The sequence below is a fragment of the Branchiostoma floridae genome, chromosome 10 (assembly GCF_000003815.2).
Source record: "Branchiostoma floridae strain S238N-H82 chromosome 10, Bfl_VNyyK, whole genome shotgun sequence".
Taxonomy (NCBI): Eukaryota; Metazoa; Chordata; class Leptocardii; order Amphioxiformes; family Branchiostomatidae; genus Branchiostoma; species Branchiostoma floridae.
In genome coordinates this window covers 4,134,927-4,154,074 of record NC_049988.1, presented here as the reverse complement: position 1 = coordinate 4,154,074, position 19,148 = coordinate 4,134,927, and the positions used below count along the sequence as shown (strand labels likewise).

The 19,148-nt window shown below is 41.6% G+C and overlaps 1 protein-coding gene across 1 annotated transcript in view; it reads left to right on the top strand.

The window, feature by feature from the left end:
- LOC118424273 (mucin-5AC-like) overlaps window positions 1-19,148 on the top strand; it is a 56,072-nt gene that overhangs the window by 26,478 nt on the left and 10,446 nt on the right. The window contains exons 37-59 of the mRNA XM_035832817.1: window positions 909-1,071; window positions 1,759-1,901; window positions 2,507-2,552; window positions 2,719-2,862; window positions 3,842-3,994; window positions 4,704-4,943; window positions 5,576-6,256; window positions 6,599-7,693; window positions 7,909-8,547; window positions 8,754-9,380; window positions 9,544-9,792; window positions 10,284-10,388; window positions 11,048-11,253; window positions 11,515-11,662; window positions 11,814-11,837; window positions 12,088-12,308; window positions 12,854-12,898; window positions 13,288-13,404; window positions 14,454-14,613; window positions 15,529-15,752; window positions 16,582-16,698; window positions 17,216-18,200; window positions 18,357-18,644. Coding sequence (XP_035688710.1) covers window positions 909-1,071; window positions 1,759-1,901; window positions 2,507-2,552; window positions 2,719-2,862; window positions 3,842-3,994; window positions 4,704-4,943; window positions 5,576-6,256; window positions 6,599-7,693; window positions 7,909-8,547; window positions 8,754-9,380; window positions 9,544-9,792; window positions 10,284-10,388; window positions 11,048-11,253; window positions 11,515-11,662; window positions 11,814-11,837; window positions 12,088-12,308; window positions 12,854-12,898; window positions 13,288-13,404; window positions 14,454-14,613; window positions 15,529-15,752; window positions 16,582-16,698; window positions 17,216-18,200; window positions 18,357-18,644 — 6,820 coding nt within the window. The remainder of the gene's footprint in view (window positions 1-908; window positions 1,072-1,758; window positions 1,902-2,506; window positions 2,553-2,718; window positions 2,863-3,841; window positions 3,995-4,703; window positions 4,944-5,575; window positions 6,257-6,598; window positions 7,694-7,908; window positions 8,548-8,753; window positions 9,381-9,543; window positions 9,793-10,283; window positions 10,389-11,047; window positions 11,254-11,514; window positions 11,663-11,813; window positions 11,838-12,087; window positions 12,309-12,853; window positions 12,899-13,287; window positions 13,405-14,453; window positions 14,614-15,528; window positions 15,753-16,581; window positions 16,699-17,215; window positions 18,201-18,356; window positions 18,645-19,148) is intronic.

The window sequence follows — 19,148 nt, the reverse complement described above, 5'->3', positions numbered from 1 at the left end:
TTATCTATCCTTGAATTGATGACAGATCCTAACAAAATTGAGCTATTTTTGTTATTAATAAGATATTATTTCTTAACAATTGTGAGTTATTAAGTACTGGTTGACGAGAATTTCAAAAAATCCATGCCTGATATTGCAATTAAGCAAAAAAGGCAAATTGATTTACACTAAAGTATTGTTAACATTCATCAATTATTATTAACTATCAGATGAAATAAGTGCAAAGGCTATAAAAGCATTATAGATTTTGTGGATTCTCCTTCCCATAGCTTGATGTCATGATACAATGACACCCCTATGTTCCTATCTTGACATAGAGGTGTTCGAACATAGTCAGAAGTTAGGAATTTTGACACACAAGTCCTTCCCTAGGCTGTCAGACATGTGTATCATATATGCATGCAAGTGTATTTATTGGATGACAACAGTAACAGTTTGGAACACTATCCCATCACACAGTGTGTCTCACATGTTTGTACTATATTCTCCTTACTCTAGCCTGGTGAGATCTGGCTGCCTGATTGATGTACCATGTGTAAGTATATGGATGATAACAGGGATCACTGTATCATCACACAGTGTGACTAACATGTGTTATATTCTCTAACATGTGTGTACTATATTCTCCTTACTCTAGCCTGGTGAGATCTGGCTGCCTGATGAGTGCACCATGTGTAAGTGTATGGATGACAACAGGCCCAGTTGTGGAGAGTAATGCCCCATCACACAGTATACCTATAGTGACATGTTTGTACAGTAACTATATTCTCCTTACTCTAGCCTGGTGAGATCTGGCTGCCTGATGAGTGCACCATGTGTAAGTGTATGGATGACAACAGGCCCAGTTGTGGAGAGTACTGCCCCATCACACAGTATAACTAACATGTTGTATATTCTCCTTACTCTAGCCTGGTGAGATCTGGCTGCCTGATGAATGCACCATGTGTAAGTGTATGGATGACAACAGGCCCAGTTGTGGAGAGTACTGCCCCATCACACAGTGTGAGGAAGGATACGAGATGGTCAACGCCAAACCAGATGATGGTGTCTGCTGCAAGTGCAAACCTGCAGGTAGGGCAAATAACTTCGTAATCCTCTTTTCTTCCTCGGATGAATAGGAACAACGAATATTCAGCAAGAATTCATAAAGCAGTGTTTAGAGTTAGAATTTGTAAAATTTCATAATGTTTTGCATTCTCTGTACCAAAGAAAAGTCACATTAGAAGCCACATCACTAGCCAACCCTCCAGAAGTGCACAGATTGCCTCTTGAGATTGGACTGTCAAAGAGAAAGAGACACATGTACCAACTTCATTAACCCCACCAACTGATGATTTGAATAGACGAAAATTCTAAGCTTGAAATAGCCCTGTGTAGTGAGGACAGTTTTTCAAATGGACCTAGAATGATATTTGGGCTGTTTGTATATAAGGCTTTGTACATAAAGAAAATATGTTTGATCGAATAACCAACTTGATAAAACCATGTACCAGAGGAACATTCAATATTTCTACCACTAGCAACCAAACACTGAAACCATTAAGTATGCCCAAAATGAACACAGGCTACATTGAAGTAGGAAACAAGACATACATGATTATACAATAGCCCAACAACTGTGCTAAAATTTCTATTGACCTTGTGAGAGCTGCAGTGCTTCAGTAACAGATTTTGGCGTATCTTATTACATGTACCTGGATTTGAAACATTCATTGACGTTTTGAAATAGATCTTATTACATTACTATGATCTGTATAGGTCCAGTATGTGAGGACCCAGCTGAAGTGTACCACCAGGTTGGAGATGTGTGGGCCCGTACTGCATGTGAGAGCTGCCAGTGTATGGAGGAGGGGAGGGTCGAGTGTGACCGGCTCATCTGTCCTACTGTACCGTGCCCTGAGGTCAGCACCTTGTTTCTGTTTGGCAGTTAGTTACTAAGAGATATATTGCAATGGTAGTAGCCAGGTGCTGTATGTAGAAGATGAACTTAACTAAACTGAACTGCTGTACAATTGTTAGATGTTGTACTGTAACAGTATCAAGATGTTGCATAGTTACTGTACATGTTTTTGCATATTGTTGCACACTAGGTGGTTATCTGGATGGCATCCCCACGAATAAAAAGTTTTTGACTTTCTGTAAATTGTAGAAAGCAGCTGCAAATGAAGAAAATATATGCCATAAAGGAAAGATAAGGAAAATGGCTACTTGGGTCAAAGTTGGTCCTAAAGTCAAAGAAAAGAAAAAGAATAATAGGAAAGCATCCATAATTGTTCTGTTATGTGTGTTCAGTCATTTGAACAACCTTCCTGACCACTTATAATAGATTTAGATCTCATAATGACGGCACCTTTCTTTGTTATGAAACTTTCTTTTATTGGCCACTGGCATCAGTTTTGGGGTTCAACATGGCCTTATTACTGTTATAATGTGGGTAGAGAACACTGAAGAAAAGAACTAGAAGTCACATAATGTTCTTGAATGTAACTCATGTTCCCCACTACAGGGCTACATGGTGACTCAGGAGCCTGGCAAGTGCTGCCCAACATGTGGTAAGGATTTTTGTCAAATATTGCATTTACAGCAACAGCACCAAAAATACATTTTCTAGAATTAATGTGCAAAGTTCTGGATACTTTATATTAGGTGTTCTCTTCAGTTTTGCTAATGGGTTTGTAATGTAAATAGAATGAAAATTGAAACATTTTTTTTCTCCAGTTGCCCTGGCCACCACTACATCCCTGGTCCCAGTGACCAGCCTGCCCACTGTGGCACCCACCACCTACATCGCCATCACATCAGGGTCGTACCACACTGAACCACAGGGGACAACTGCACAGACATACACTACTGAAAACCCTGGTGAGCCGCATGCTTTATGTAGCTTAGGCCTTGGTGGTCAGATTTTTTCGGTAAAAATGGAGCAGAATGGGAGAAATGAAACTATAAATGAGATGTGATGCAATATGAAATGCTTATAGGGCTTTCACACTGAAACCGAATTAGCAGGAATCAAGCAGAACAAGCCAGAATTAAGTATTTGCAAAATTTGTGCCACATTCAGGGGCATTCGGGTGGGAATTCCAAATCGACCTTATATCTCCTTCACACAAGAAGGAAGGAGCCAAAATGCCGCCAGAATTCCCAGGAATAGAATGCTGTAAGAATAGAATGCCGCCAGAATTCCCAGGAACAGAAAATAAGTTTCATTCTGCCAGCATTCTTGCTCATTCTTGCTCTCGTGTGAAGGGGCCTTTACTGAGACATTGAAATGTTTGACCTACTGCTTTAGTTTTGTTTGTTCACGTAACTCGCAAACTGCCATAAAGAATAGAAGACATCCCTTACCAAAGCAAGATGCTCATTACTACTTTAGTCAAATGAGGAAATATACGACGTATGTAGAATATTGGGACTTGCAAGGGATAATGAACAGGAATGTTTAGAATCTACAAGTTAGTCAATGGCCAACCGCAATGCTGCCATAATTCTGAAAGAGCTCTGCAGTATTGTCATTGTTTCAAATTGTTAGTGTATAGTCTTGTTAGAGATGTCCCGGTTTCACAACTGTTATCGACTCTCACAGTTAAGCTCCTGGTTTCAATGAGTTGGTAGCTGGTAGGCCCCAGTTTGAGTCCCTGGTCAGGACATTTTGGTGGGGGCTGCAATGTCTTTAGGAAGGAACTATAAAGGCGGTCCCATATGTTCTGGAAGGTGCCTCAAGCAAGCTAAAAGGGGATGAGCTGGCAAATCTTCCATTTAGAAATATGCACTACAGTAACAGCACTAAGTAAAGTATTACTACTACTACAACAACAACAACAATCTTTCTTGTTATTAGTTGTCATCACAGAGGGTGTCCACACCACAACAGAGACCCCACAGCCAACAACAGGAGAGGTCAGGATGCCTCACAGTACAGGCACTCTGTCAGAGACAACACCAGAAACATTCTCTACACACAGGCCATCGGAGGGCACCACAGCCAGACCAGGTTAGATCTTCTAGATATTTCTGTAAATAAATTCCTTTTATCCCCACACATGTACAGAGGAAGTAAGTTGTGGCAACATCAAGCAAAATGGTAGGATGTTTGGCTCAAAGCCCAGAGGTGCTGAGTTCAAAAAAGAATTCACCACACTTATTGAAAAAAAGTGGGGATCTGTCCTGGTGTGAGTGGATCAAATATATCTGTCCGGATATGCAGCTTGTGCTGTTCAGTACAAACCTGGTGTGTTACGCCATTACTAATGAGGTATGGAAAACAAATTATTTGTAATGAATAAATGCTGAAGTAGTGTACAATCATGTAATACTACTATGATCATGATGTGTGCTGGTTGACATAGAACAAATCTAAAACGTTCCAGCACAAAATGAAAATGCATTGGGTTTCTCACAATGTACTACAGTCATCTTAACTTGATTTTATGTACAAGTGACAACCACAATTTCTTAAAAGTGCCAAAAATGCTAAGAATTAGTTTTGTCAGCTGAATGAATTTATCAAACTCTATACCATGTACTTTGCCAAAATAAAAGCATATTTGCACTGTTCATTTCATATCAAGTCCTGAATCCTTACCTTTTTTGTACATATTCTAAATAATTTTTTTTTCCCTTTGCAAGGTTGCTTCCAGTTTCTGATCATTTTGTAGTTCATTGTTAAAAATTTGTGTGCCTGATTTTTTTTCATTTCACAGGTGCCACAACCACCCCAACCTGTGGCACTGGTAAGCTGTCCTGTGACGGGATGTGCTACCCTGCCAGCTGGAAGTGTGATGGTAACATGGACTGTTCCGATGGACAGGACGAAGAGAACTGTCCATATGCACCAACCACGGCTGGTCCGTATGAAACATCCAACCCTCTGGAGACCACAACTGGTCCATCTGTGACAACTACTGCTTCAAATGTTAAAACAACCAAGGAAATGTTGCCATGTAAGTCTTGTATTGGGCTGTAGATTACATGATATATAACGTTACTTTCCCCATTATAGAAAAATCATTTTTTGTAGATATTCTTCCTGTAGTTTTCTCTTCAGGTTCTGGACAAAAACCGTCTCAAATAGTGTCATACTTATGATTGAGAGCAAAATGCTTTGGCATTTTGCATAATGGTAATCTAGAAATATCCATTTTGAATGGTTTGAACTGTTGCTTGTTTTGTTGAGATGAAGAAAAAATAAATACTTTACATATTCTTATATAAGGAAATATCTTGTTGTTATATAGCATCCAGTTTTTTTTAACAATGTACATTGAAGTAGTGTTGCTCAGATAGAAATTTAAGATGCCAGTAGAAGTTTGATACTCCACCAAACAGATTCCTTTGTAGAGAAATTGACCATTGTTTTTAATACTATTCATTTACAAGTTTTTACAGAGAATTAGTTCCAGTCCTTTTGACCTGTGCCATACCTGTACCTGAATTTTCTGTACCCACCCCTAAGGCCTAACATTGAACATTTGCACAATGCCTTTGAATATACAATGCCCTTGAATGTACAATGCCCTTTGCTGTACCCAATTGTCTTTAAAGTATCAGAAGATCTGACTATCATTTTCCCTAGTGTGCCCATCTGCCTGTAACTGCATGCTGGCCTGCGATGGTGGATTTGGCACTTGTCTGGACATGTCAGCCTGCAGTACTCACTGCACCTGCCAGAGGGCAGAGGACATCAGGTTGAGCAATGGAAGGTGTGCTAGGCAGCCCACTGAAGAAATGTGCACCACATCTACAACTGCAAAACCAGAAGTGCACACAACAGACAAGCCTTCAGAAGTCTACACCACAGGCAAGCCTTCTGGGGTCTACACCACAGGTGAGCCTTCAGGAGTCTACACTACAGGCAAGCCTTCAGGAGTCTTCACCACAGGTGAGCCTTCAGAAGTCTACACTACAGGTGAGCCTTCAGGAGTCTACACCACAGGCAAGCCTTCAGGAGTCTACACTACAGGAAGGCCATCAGAAACCTACACTACAGGTGAGCCTTCAGGAGTCTACACCACAGGCAAGCCTTCTGAGATGACCACAGGCAAGCCTTCAGACGTCTACACCACAGGAAAGCCAGCATCTTCAACTTCTGAATCTTCAGCACCAGGGACAGAGCCTACAGCTCCCTACCCCTGTGAGGGCGAGTGGACAGAATGGATGAACTCTTTCTATCCTGATGTCGTCTCTGGTGGAGATTATGAAACATTCAACAACTTGAGGAAGAAATATGACTTCTGTGGGCCTGAAATGATCACAAGTAAGTCCATTAAATTTTCCTTGTATGAAATATTCCTTTTTATAGCTTGTAACGTTTTTATTGTAACATCATTTTGAAATAACAATGGACTGCACATAGTTTATAAGAAAGTAAAATACAGTAACATAGGTATTCTGGATGTAGACTCTGATAATCAATTAATCTAATTTTGACCTCTTGAAGTATTGTTTAATCTTCCAATCCCTTTTCTATAGATTTTGCAGGATTAGAGCATTAGTTGTTTTCTGTATCATATTTTCAAGAGGAAATAGATCGATCAAAACGACAATTCCCATTAAAAGCAAAATAAAGCTTATCTTGATTTAATTCCCCTTTCTATAGATATTCAGTGCCGTGTGGACAGTGGTTTGGAGATGGACTACACCAGGACTGGCCAGGATGTGACCTGTGACATCCACCAGGGTCTGGTTTGTGAGAACTCTAAGCAGCGTGGATTCCTTCCTTTCTGCTACAACTACAAGGTCAGAGTGTTCTGTGAGTGTAGTGGCGAGACCACGACATCAGAGGGGCTTACCACTGGCAAGCCATCTGAGATGATCACAGGCAAGCCTTCAGAAACCTACACCACAGGCAAGCCATCTGAAATGACCACAGGCGAGCCTTCAGAAACCTACACAACAAGTAAGCCTTCAGAAACCTACACCACAGGCAAGCCTTCAGGAGTTTACACTACAGGTGAGCCTTCAGGAGTCTACACCACAGGCAAACCTTCAGAAACCTACACCACAGGTGAGCCATCCGGAGTCTACACCACAGGCAAGCCTTCGGAGACACACACTACAGGAAAGCCTTCAGGAGTCTACACCACAGGTGAGCCTTCTGGAGTCTACACCACAGGTGAGCCTTCTGGAGTCTACACTACAGGTGAGCCTTCTGGAGTCTACACCACAGGCAAGCCTTTGGAAACATACACTACAGGAAAGCCTTCAGAAACCTACACCACAGGCAAGCCCTCTGAGGTGACCACTGGCAAGCCTTCAGAAACCTACACCACTGGCAAGCTCTCTGAGATGACCACTTGCAAGCCTTCAGAAACCCACACCACAGGAAAGCTCTCTGAGTTGACCACTGGCAAGCCTTCAGAAACCTACACCACAGGAAAGCTCTCTGAGTTGACCACTGGCAAGCCTTCAGAAACCTACACCACAGGAAAGCTCTCTGAGTTGACCACTGGCAAGCCTTCAGAAACATACACCACTGACAAGCCATCAGAGTTCACCACAGGCAAGCCTTCCGAGATGACCACAGGCAAGCATACAGAAGTCTACACCACAGAAAAGCCAGCAGTGACCACCACAAGACCCCCATGCCAGGTGTTTGACTGTGGTGATGGACAGTGCCTGCCCCTTCCTGCTATGCTCTGTGATGGCAAGGTTCAATGTGCCAATGGTCGGGATGAGGAAGGTTGTGGAACAGGTAAGTAGTTAACATTTGTACATTCTGTTGCTGAAAAACTATATTCTTTCTTACAATGTTTTAAAGTCTTAGTACATGTACTTTTCAGTTCTCTTTTGCAGATTTCTTATATACAGTAATAAGAAAAATGCCAATGAAATATCAAAACATTTATCATTATTTCTGCTGTAAAGATTCTCTGTAAGTAAATTGTATTTCTTTATTTTGCTTTTAAGAACCTCCAAGAACATACACCACAGGCAAGCCTTCAGAAGTCTACACCACAGGCAAGCCTTCAGGGGTGTACACCACAGTCAAGCCTTCAGGGGTCTACACCACAGGTGAGCCTTCAGGAGTCTACACCACAGGTGAGCCTTCAGGAGTCTACACTACAGGTGAGCCTTCAGGAGTCTACACCACAGGTGAGCCTTCAGGATTCTACACCACAGGTGAGCCTTCAGGAGTCTACACCACAGGTGAGCCGTCAGAAGTCTACACCACAGGCAAGCCTTCAGGAGTCTACACTACTGGTGAGCCTTCAGGAGTCTTCACCACAGGCGAGCCTTCTGAGTTGACCACAGGTGAGACTTCAGGAGTCTACACCACAGGTGAGCCTTCAGGAGTCTACACCACAGGCAAGCCTTCTGAGATGACCACAGGCAAGCCTTCAGAGGTCTACACCACAGGAAAGCCAGCCTCATCAACTACTGAACCTTCAGCACCAGGGACAGAGCCTACAGCTCCCTACCCCTGTGAGGGCAAGTGGACAGAATGGATGAACTCCTTCTATCCTGATGTCGTCTCTGGTGGAGATTATGAGACATTTGAGAACTTGAGGAAGAAATATGACTTCTGTGGGCCTGAGATGATCACAAGTAAGTAAATCTCTTCTTATAAGATAATTATGTCATAGCTTAAAAGTAACTGAAGTGATAAATATATACTGTGCATATTTCATAAGTTAGATAGGCTTTGATAATGTATTGTGTTCTGTATCTTATTTTCAAAATGAAATAAGTTGCAAAATAGTTTAAGACAGCATATCAATGACAAGCCTTACTATTTTTTCCATTTTCATTAGACATTGACTGCCGTGTCGACAGTGGTTTGGAGATGGACTACACCAGGACTGGCCAGGATGTGACCTGTGACATCCACCAGGGTCTGGTTTGTGAGAACTCCAAGCAGCGTGGATTCCTGCCTTTCTGCTACAACTACAAGGTCAGGGTGTTCTGTGAGTGTGGTGGGGAGACTACAACATCGGAGGGGCTTACCACAGGCAAGCCATCTGAGATGACCACAGGCAAGCCTTCAGAAACCTACACCACAGGCAAGCCATCTGAAATGACCACAGGCGAGCCTTCAGAAACCTACACCACAGGCAAGCCTTCAGGAGTCTACACTACAGGTGAGCCTTCAGGAGTCTACACTACAGGTGAGCCTTCAGGAGTCTTCACCACAGGTGAGCCTTCAGGAGTCTACACTACAGGTGAGCCTTCAGGAGTCTTCACCACTGGTAAACCTTCAGGAGTCCACACTACAGGTGAGCCTTCAGGAGTCTACACCACAGGCAAGCCATCTGAGATGACCACTGGCAAGCCTTCAGAAAGCTACACCACAGGCAAGCCATCTGAGATGACCACTGGCAAGCCTTCAGAAACCTACACCACAGGGAAGCCTTCTGAGATGACCACCAGGCCAGTAAGACGTGAGTAACAGTCTCTGCTAAAGATTTTGTAAAGTTGAATTTCAAGTAATCTCAAAAAACTGTCACAAACCATTCGTTCAACAAAAAGCAATACTTGCAGTGATGGAAGTATCAAAAAATATCATTTTAGTTACATGAATGATGGGCATATTTTCCCACTTAGGTTGCTCCTCATCTTGCCTGTGCATTGCTGACTGTGCGGGTAACACTGACCACTGCCTTGGGCTGCCTGAATGCACGCGGTACTGCCTCTGTAACGAGAACACCTGGGACAGGACCAACTGGAGGTGTGTGCAGCGCCACCCTGAGGAATACTGCAGTACTGCAGCACCACCTACCACAGAACAGCCTGTAACCACTGCAGCACCTGAGGAGACAACTACTGTTGTAGTGACTCCAACAGTTAGGCCAGGTAAAATTATACTAAAAAGCACTACTTTTATCACTGTTGTTTTAGTTGCCCAAGCTTAGTCCTTTACAGCTTGTTTATTGTCTGAGTAATACGTGAAGGGTACATGTAATTCACTACCAACTATTATATATGATAGGTGCAAAGCCACTGTTTTGATTTGAGACCAAAAATGTTGGTGATTCATCAAGGAAAATTAGAGATCATGTTCAGTACGGTTTGAATGGTTAAACTGTTATGTTACTGTAAATCTTAGAATATTTGTGAGTTTTATTTTGAGTTCTTCATTTGTGACACCATGAAAACATTCTATCTCATTTCACAGCAAAATTAAGTCCATCAAAAAATAAATCAAGTTACAGTAGTTTACAATTGCTGAGTTAGACACAAAGTTTCCTGGACCAGCTTTGTGCACTGTTTTGTACAAGGTTGGAAAAGACTCTATGTATATTGTCTGCAAAACATGCCTAAGGCTGTCTTTCATTTATTGCCAGTGTGTGGAGAGGCCTGCACCCACCAGATGACTTGTGCAGACTGGTCCAAGGACAGTTTTGAAGGAGATGTGCCTGCTGACTGTGGTGCCTGTGCCTGTCCTACAGGTCAGTTCTCCTATCACAATGTTTTCTGTTCAACTGTTATCATTGTTTTCAGTGTATCTGTATGTTATTTCTTGAAGCTATTTGAATACAGCACTGTCATTAGATTGGCAAGAAATGAATGGGAAGATGATGTCACTAAAAAGGTCAGTCTTGCTGTAGTGACAGGAAGTACAGTTTGGAGGTGGTAAAACTAGTCATCAATCAAACACAACAGAATTCGAATGTCCAGGTAATAGGGTCAATCGAAGGGGCTACTGATTCACAAGGAGGCATTGTTTTAAGTCAGTCTGTTTGTATGCTTTTTTTTTTACAATAATAATTATATTTTCAATTTTCTAGTCAAATTCACCATGATAGAGTAACAGGAAGAGATCAATAGATACATATTATGTTAATCAGAACCTTGGAATATTGATTATGTCTACAATTAAGACACTCAAGAAACTATCTTGTTTCATTTGTATTGAGCATTTACATCAATTTCCTTGTACATCAATGCATAAGTGTCATATTTCCTTTGGGGTTAATTAGGCAGGTGTGACCTTTAGAAGATAGTCAAAGATGTAAATCACTGATGCAAAATTATGTAAATTTGCAACCTATTTGCATAATTTATGATAGAATGCAGACATGGTATCCTGCCATCTATCCCTCTCCAGGCACAGTGAAGGACACCCTGTGGGGAACTGCCCTGTGTCTGAAGGAGCCCAGTGACAGGTGCTACTGTGAGTACAACGGTCGTCAGTACCAGCCTGGGGAGGTGTACTGGAAGGGCAGCTGTGAGCAGTGTGCGTGTGACCCGGACACGCTGACTGAACTGTGCCACGGCAACGTCTGTCAACTGACTCAAGAAGACTGCCAGGAGGTGAGTAAAAAAAAGCACAAACAGCAAAACAATACTTCAATCTTTGATTTTGGGTGAAACTATGATCACTCAATTGCAAGATTCACCATTTTGCATCAGTTTCTAAAATTCAAGATGTCTCTTCATCACAGAATCCACTTTTAGAAAGACACACCTTCTGTAATTCCTCCACATGTGGACCAACTGTTATCTTTAGATTCTGTACTTTTGATTAAGTCATAAGAATACAGTAGAAAAAATATTATCAAAATCCAATTACAGCTTGGGAAGGTGCTGGACAACAGGCCAGGTGTGTGCTGTGAGTGTGTGGAGCAGCCAACAACTGTTACAACACCTGCACCTGAAACAACAGCTGCACCTGAAACAACAGCTGCACCTGAGACACCTGCTTCAACACAGAAGCCAAGAAGTAAGAATCCTTATTATTTTAAATGAATTCATGGCGGTATAACATGCTTTTCAAGTTAAATGTTTTTTATTTGACAAATTAATTGCAAAGGCAGACTCTTTCTCACTAATTTTAACTGAAATTATGTTGATTTTTTTCCTGCATTTTTCAGCTACTGTTTCTCCAACTGCTCCAGGTGAGTGACAGTAGTTTACAAGCGTATTGCAAGATGTATACACAAAAGAATTATTTGATGATTTTTCTCTGATGGCAAACTCTTCCATTTGCTCTTAAATTTGCAGGTAGCAACCTGTTTTATTCTCGTTTAGTATTTTACCAAGAACCCTTTGGGTGTGCTTACCTTGTTGTTACATTCAACTGCCAGGGCCCAAATTGTAGCAAATCATTTACACAGTACTGTATTTTTTTTACACTTTTAATCATAGCCTGCCCAGAGTCATGTGTGAAGCCAATCACCTGTGAGGATCAGGAGTTCTATGACCCCATGACACCTCCTTTCGAGGTGTCCTGGGATGACTATGATGCATGCTGGGACTGCCCCTGCCCGGCAGGGACCGTGGTAGATGAGGACTTCTGGTTCACCATGATGTGCCTGAAGATCCCAGAAGTTTGTGAGACATGCAAGTACAATGGCAAGGAGTACAGGGTGAGTAAGATACATCATTGAAAACTTTTATTTCCTGCTACTTTGCAACGACTTTGCCCTCTAATGGATTTGAAATTAATTTTGATAATGCATGTGACGAGAAGTTATAACATGTACATTGTATCTATCGTTGATAGGCAAGTCCGTGTAAAATCACATGTCTTGTAGCTATAGTCTCAAAGCAAATAGTACTGCCTCCAACTTGTTCACATTGTCAGCACAAGCTCTCTGCAGTATCATAAAGTTTTGTTCTATTAATCCTTGCTAATATGTAGACGCAAATCATACCTATAAAAATAGTCAAAGTATTCACCAACTTGAACAAAAATAAGATAGTGCGTTAAAAGCTTCATAGAATAAATTATATGGCTTGTTTCTTTGTGTTAAGAATCTCCTTTAGTAATAATGCAAAACAGTAGAGGACCAAGGCAGCTACCCTTAGGTACACCACACTTGGTTTATCTGTAAGATGCACCAAATAGTTCTTTTGCTTGAATAGTAACCTATATCTTCATCTCTGCATTATGCTTTATCCTTGCTTAAAGCTTGACCTGTGCGCTGGCTGTACCTACCTTGGTAAGGAGTACCAGGTAAGTTGCTGGTGCAGCTGCTTGCCTGTAGTGTTTGCATGTAGAGTTTCTTGCAGGAGTGTGGAATGTACCCTTTTTACCACTCTTTCCCTTCTTTTCATGACTAGGGACCTATCCTTAATCAGTCACTTCCAAACTCATTGTGTTGGATTCTGTACGGAATCTGCATTCAATTTGAATAAATGTTAATTTCATACGTTTGTACATGACTTGCTTGTATAAAGTGTTCATATAAGTGTAAGAATGTCCAAGACTGTATTGAAAGATTGCTGGATTTTTAGTTGTATTGAAAACAACAATTGTACTGAAAAGTTAATACTATGATTGATTTTTCTTATACTAATAAGTAATTTTCCATGTCAATGATTTACTTTTGTGTGTTTCCCCAGGTCGGAGATGTATGGCTGCGAGGACAGTGTGAGCAGTGTGAGTGTGTGTATGAGGACGGTGCGTACCTTGAAAAGTGTGAGCACAAGTGCAACCTGACACCACAGGACTGCGAAGCTGTGAGTATGCTGCTCACACTTTGACCTATAACCCTTTCACTCTGCTTTAATAGCATGCACAGTTGGTTAGTGGCTCTGCTTCTGGACTTAGAAACTGTGAGTCTGAATAGCTGTGTGGCTCACCTGACATGCATGTTACTGGAGATGGTCGTAGTCCTTAAGCCCCGTTTACAAATCAATAATTCCGCTCGGCCGACTTGTCTGCGAGCTCCAAATGGGCATTTTCGGCCGGAGTATGACCGGCGTTTGGGCGATTACGCGGGCTTCGGGCGACTTTTAACAGCTCGTCCGTTGGGATTTAAACCTCCGTGTGATGTCAGTTGTGCACCAAAAAAGCAGGAAAGACAATGACTGAACTTTCCGGAGGGAAACACCGAGCCCCGTCCAATTTGTGACGGTGCAGATTATTGATAAAAAGTAAAGCCGATGCTCGGGCGATGTTGATTTTCGGCGAGCTCTGACCGATCTACAAATTCGGCCGGCGTCCGCATGAATTGTAAACGGGGCTTTAGGACAGGACATTAAGTCATGGTCCACTGTTCATTGTGATTATCTAAAAGAGTCAGAAGATTTTTCCTGGTACAATGAGCCTGTAAATAATGTACTATGCATATCATCTCTCTGTCACAACCAGTGGAAGAGTGTTATTTACTGAGGTAAACTTAATTGTTACCACTTTTACTTTCTTTCCACTTGAACCATACAACATTTAATTTTTATCAGTTACTTTTTGTTCTTGTGTACTTGTAGTTGTGTTATACCAAATAGCAATTATAGTGGTCATACTGATACAGATAGCTTATAACTAAATAGCTTAATATTCAAATGAAATTTACATTTTTAAAACATTTCCAATAATAAGTCACTATTGATTTTATCAAACTGTTAATTTGCATTTGTTTTACAGAAAAAGTAATGGGGAACACTTCTGTCCTATCACAGTATTCATCAGCTTTGTTTTCAAAAAGATAGCACAGTGATATGGATCCATAGTATAGAATATCTTTTTGGTAACCCTGTAAAGGTTTTCCTGATCTTCTATGCTCCAGGAAGGGAAGGTGCTGATTGATCGTGAGGACATCTGCTGCCAGTGTTCAGCACCCGCGGTAACCACAACAGCTACCATGGCAACCACAACAACTACCATTGCTACCACAACAACACCCCTCCCGGCAACCACCCCTGTCAGGATCACTACCAACACACCAGGTACCTACTTCACATAGTTAGCATGGGTTAAGTATGAGTGACGATGCAATGGCCAAGTGGGTACAGTGGTCACCTTGCAGTCAGTACCTGTCATTAGTTTTATCCCTGACTTAGTCATACAGTACCAAAGACTTTAAAAATGGAACAGGATTCTTTCTCTGCTTAGCAGTCTGCATTAAAAAGAAGTATTGCAGATGAACACACAGACCACTAACAGTGTGCTAGCCCCATGCTGTAGTGATTTGAAAAAGCTGTGTGGCCAGGGCTAGAGAAACAGAAATGGGCACTGCCCAATGCACCATTTCGTGTGGGAAGAACTTAACCTTTTTCGTCATGAATAAAGGAACAAATGAGTAAAAGTCTATTGAGTCTAATGAGTCTAAAGCTTAATTCATTAAGGCAGCATATTTTTCCACAGTGTTATCAGTGCTTTACATGTAGATATGAATAATAAATGAATTGTTGTTGCATGCTTTTAGCAATGTATTTTAAATCTTTGTAACCAGATTTTGTAAAATACAGGTAGCCCAGTTAGCAACTTAGATATATTATGGTTCTTTCTCCGGCTTTTGGGCCATTTTACAAGTTAGATCTACCAAGCCACAATGACAAACTGTAACATTCAAAATTACATTTAACCAGGAATGTTTTAGTTATTGGAAAGGCTTAGGGTACAATTGAAGTTGATGAGGAACAAGTATGGAATAAGTGTGGGTAACCTGAAATAATGCTGAATACAAATGTTACTCTTCAATAAAAATGTTAAGCTACTGGATTCATTTGGCAAATGGTCAGACATTTCAGGTACCATCTGCTGACTCTCATCATTGACTGACTCAGGATATTTACATATCAAGTCTGTTTCTCATTCTGTATGTAGCATATTAATCAAACTTGTTGTTTTGTCCTTCCCAGTGTGTTCTGAAGACTGTAAGGTCCAGGTGACCTGTAGGGACCTGATGGCATGGACCGCGGATGATCTGGCCAATGGGAACTCTCCGTTTGAGGAGCGCTGGATGTGCAACGACTGTCTCTGCCCCGACGACACGTTTGAAGACGTCTACTGGGGAACCTCCATGTGTCTGAAGGAGATCCCATCCTGCCCAACACCCTGTCAGAATGGAGAAGACACTTACTATGTAGGCTTGGCTCTCTATTTTTCTAAAGTTATTACCTCAGTGACTGGAGGTCTTTGCATAAAAGTTCATCTGTGTTGGTAAATGACATTATGGATAAACTAAACTTTAACTTAAACCAACACTAGAGATTAGTTGGGACTTATCCCAATCCGAGTACTGTAGTTTACAGAATGTGACATCGGAGACACATGACTGCAGCAGAGGGTCGTATTAATGCCAGATAACCTGTGTCGCCCCCAGTCCCTGTTCAGGGATGGACGTATTGTTAATTATGTGTCTGAATGTGTTTCTGTACACTTTAGCCAGTATAACTCAAGACACAATGTAATCATGGGACTCTCCATGCGGGTAGGTCTTGAAATGTCATTGCAAAAAGTTGATTTTTGGGCTCCTAACAGCTTTACGTGCCACTACAGTGAATCTGACTTTTTGTATGTTCTATTCTGGAAATTTCCAATTGTCTTGTTCTAAATTATGTAAAGCCATCAAGGTTGTGGCATAATGCATTAAATTTTCTGTTTTGACTCGTTTCAAACTGCTCTCTTTTCCTTAAATGTACAGTCAAACCTGTAGTACAAGTGACATCTAGTATGTAAGGACCACCTGGCTGTTATGGTTGCTTATGGTGGTTCCTTATCACATTCATCCAAGCATTTGTAATCCTGTCTGTAGTAACCAACTGTTGGCCTCCTGGCTGTTGACCTGTTCAAACATCAAATGGCCAATCACGTTCTGAATAATGGCATATAGAACTGATGTTCCCAACTAGCCTTACTGCTCTATTGGAAAAGATATTTACTGCTTTTCCTACCTTTTGTCCTAACTCCAGGAAGGAGATGTGTTCTGGAGAGGCAACTGTGACATCTGCACCTGTAAATACAAGGATCAGTACTACTATGAGGAGTGCAACGTGTTCTGTCACCTGACTGAAGAGGACTGTCTGCAGGTTTGTTTTATTTCTTATTGTTACACATCTACCTATCATTATAAAAATAATTGTATTCTTTTTTTAGAAAATTCAATTCTTTCCTTCTATCCACAAAATACAAAAATCTTTGCAAATAACCAGATTGTATGGTTACTTATAATAAGTTCATGATTGATACAGTATTAAACTAGAATTCATACCCATTCACTCACTCACTGAATATCTGGTTTATCATCTGTTTTTTTTTGTCAGTTGAGGTTTAGATTTGCTTGCATGTAGCTGTGGGGGCTTGATGGCACATTGAACTTGACATTTTGTACTCATTACTTCCTTTGCTAGTAAAGGCTGAAAATATGTCTACTACTTCCTTCAAATGTAATACATGCAACATGTACTTGCAACCATAAACTACAGTACTTTAAAAACTAGATGATGGATAACATGATAATAAATAAATCAACACTTCTCTAGTGTTTCAGGTAGAAAATTTCTTTACCAAATCAATGATATTTTGCTTTTTATTTCAAATGTATAGAAGGGAATGATCCTGGAGGACAGACTTGGTGTGTGCTGCTCTTGTGTGGCACCTCCACCAACCACACAGCCACCTCCCACAACAACCACCCTGCTGCAAACAACCAGAAAAACAGCGTCAACCAAAACCACAAAGGGACCAATGCAACCGGGCACAACAGCAAAGCCTTCTCTTACAACAGGGGAAACAGAAGCTGAAACCACTGCAAGACCTGAAGAAATGACTACCAAACGTCCATCCTCAGAAACAACCTCTGAGTCTACTGCCTCTACGGAGAGACCAAAATGGTGGACAACTGGTGTTCTGCCAGAGGAGACCACTAAAGCAGTTTCTGAGACGACAAAACCATTGTCTGAAGCCACGACTGGCAAGCCTTCTGAGTTCACTACAGGTGAGCCTTCAGGAGTCTACACCACAGGCGAGCCTTCAGGAGTCTACACTACAGGTGAGCCTTCAGGAGTCTACACCACAGGCAAGCCTTCAGGAGTCTACACTACAGGTGAGCCTTCAGGAGTCTACACCACAGGCAAGCCTTCAGGAGTCTACACTACAGGTGAGCCTTCAGGAGTCTACACCACAGGCAAGCCTTCAGGAGTCTACACCACAGGCAAGCCTTCAGGAGTCTACACTACAGGTGAGCCTTCAGGAGTCTACACCACAGGCAAGCCTTCAGGAGTCTACACCACAGGCAAGCCTTCAGGAGTCTACACTACAGGTGAGCCTTCAGGAGTCTACACCACAGGCAAGCCTTCAGGAGTCTACACTACAGGTGAGCCTTCAGGAGTCTACACCACAGGCAAGCTTATCTCCACCACCACTGAACCTTCAGCACCAGGGACAGAGCCTACAGCTCCCTACCCCTGTGAGGGTGAGTGGACAGAATGGATGAACTCCTTCTATCCGAACGTCGTCTCTGGTGGAGACTTTGAGACTTTGGACAACCTGAGGAAGAAATATGACTTCTGTGGGCCTGAGATGATCACAAGTAAGTTGTTGAAATTGTAGAGCATTTGTCAAGTTTTCCTATTCAAGATACTGATTATGTTTTAGAACTACTTTTCTGTGATAGGCAAAGCTATGGAAATATTTTTGTTTTGATAAGACAAGCAAATGACCATGAACCTTGCCTCTGTGTTTAAAGACATTGAGTGCCGTGTGGACAGTGGCTTGGAGATGGACTACACCAGGACTGGCCAGGATGTGACCTGTGACATCCACCAGGGTCTGGTTTGTGAGAACTCCAAGCAGCGTGGATTCCTGCCTTTCTGCTACGACTACAAGATCAGGGTGTTCTGTGAGTGTGGTGGGGAAGCAACATCCAAGCCTGAAGAAGGTACAACTCAGGTCACCAACACAGAAGCACCAACATCTACTGAACCAAGTGTTGTGGAACAAACAACAAAGTCTATGTCAGCAACCACCCTCAAAGGTAAAACTGAGTGTCAAAATTTCATTTTCTTTCATAAAAAGATATTATCAATGCTCAGTACTGGGAACTATTGAAAAGTTGGTGTTAAAAGACGTTCCAATACAATATGATGTGTTTTGCAGTGCCTTTTCTCCCTTCCCTTAACATTTTGGCCACACAGCTTTTAAGGCCAAGATAATACTACAGCAAGGAGATTGTTAACTACTATAGGATTGTGCATTCAATACTTTTTCCCAAAAGAGCATATAATTAAGGAGGGGAGCAGTATGACTGTATGAATCATTTAATATGGAGTCAAGGATTTGAACGTACTACAAACTGCATGCAAAGCAAACATACTAGACAGTAGGCTATTGCTGCAGTCTTACACTTAAAAATGGTGACAAAAATGCATATTTTGTATCTTGCCATATTGTGTATATAGTAAGTAGTGCTGCTGTGAAATTGGCTGCACACTTCTATCTCAGTTGAGGTGCACAGTTTGACTTGGCCAGTGAGGTGGTG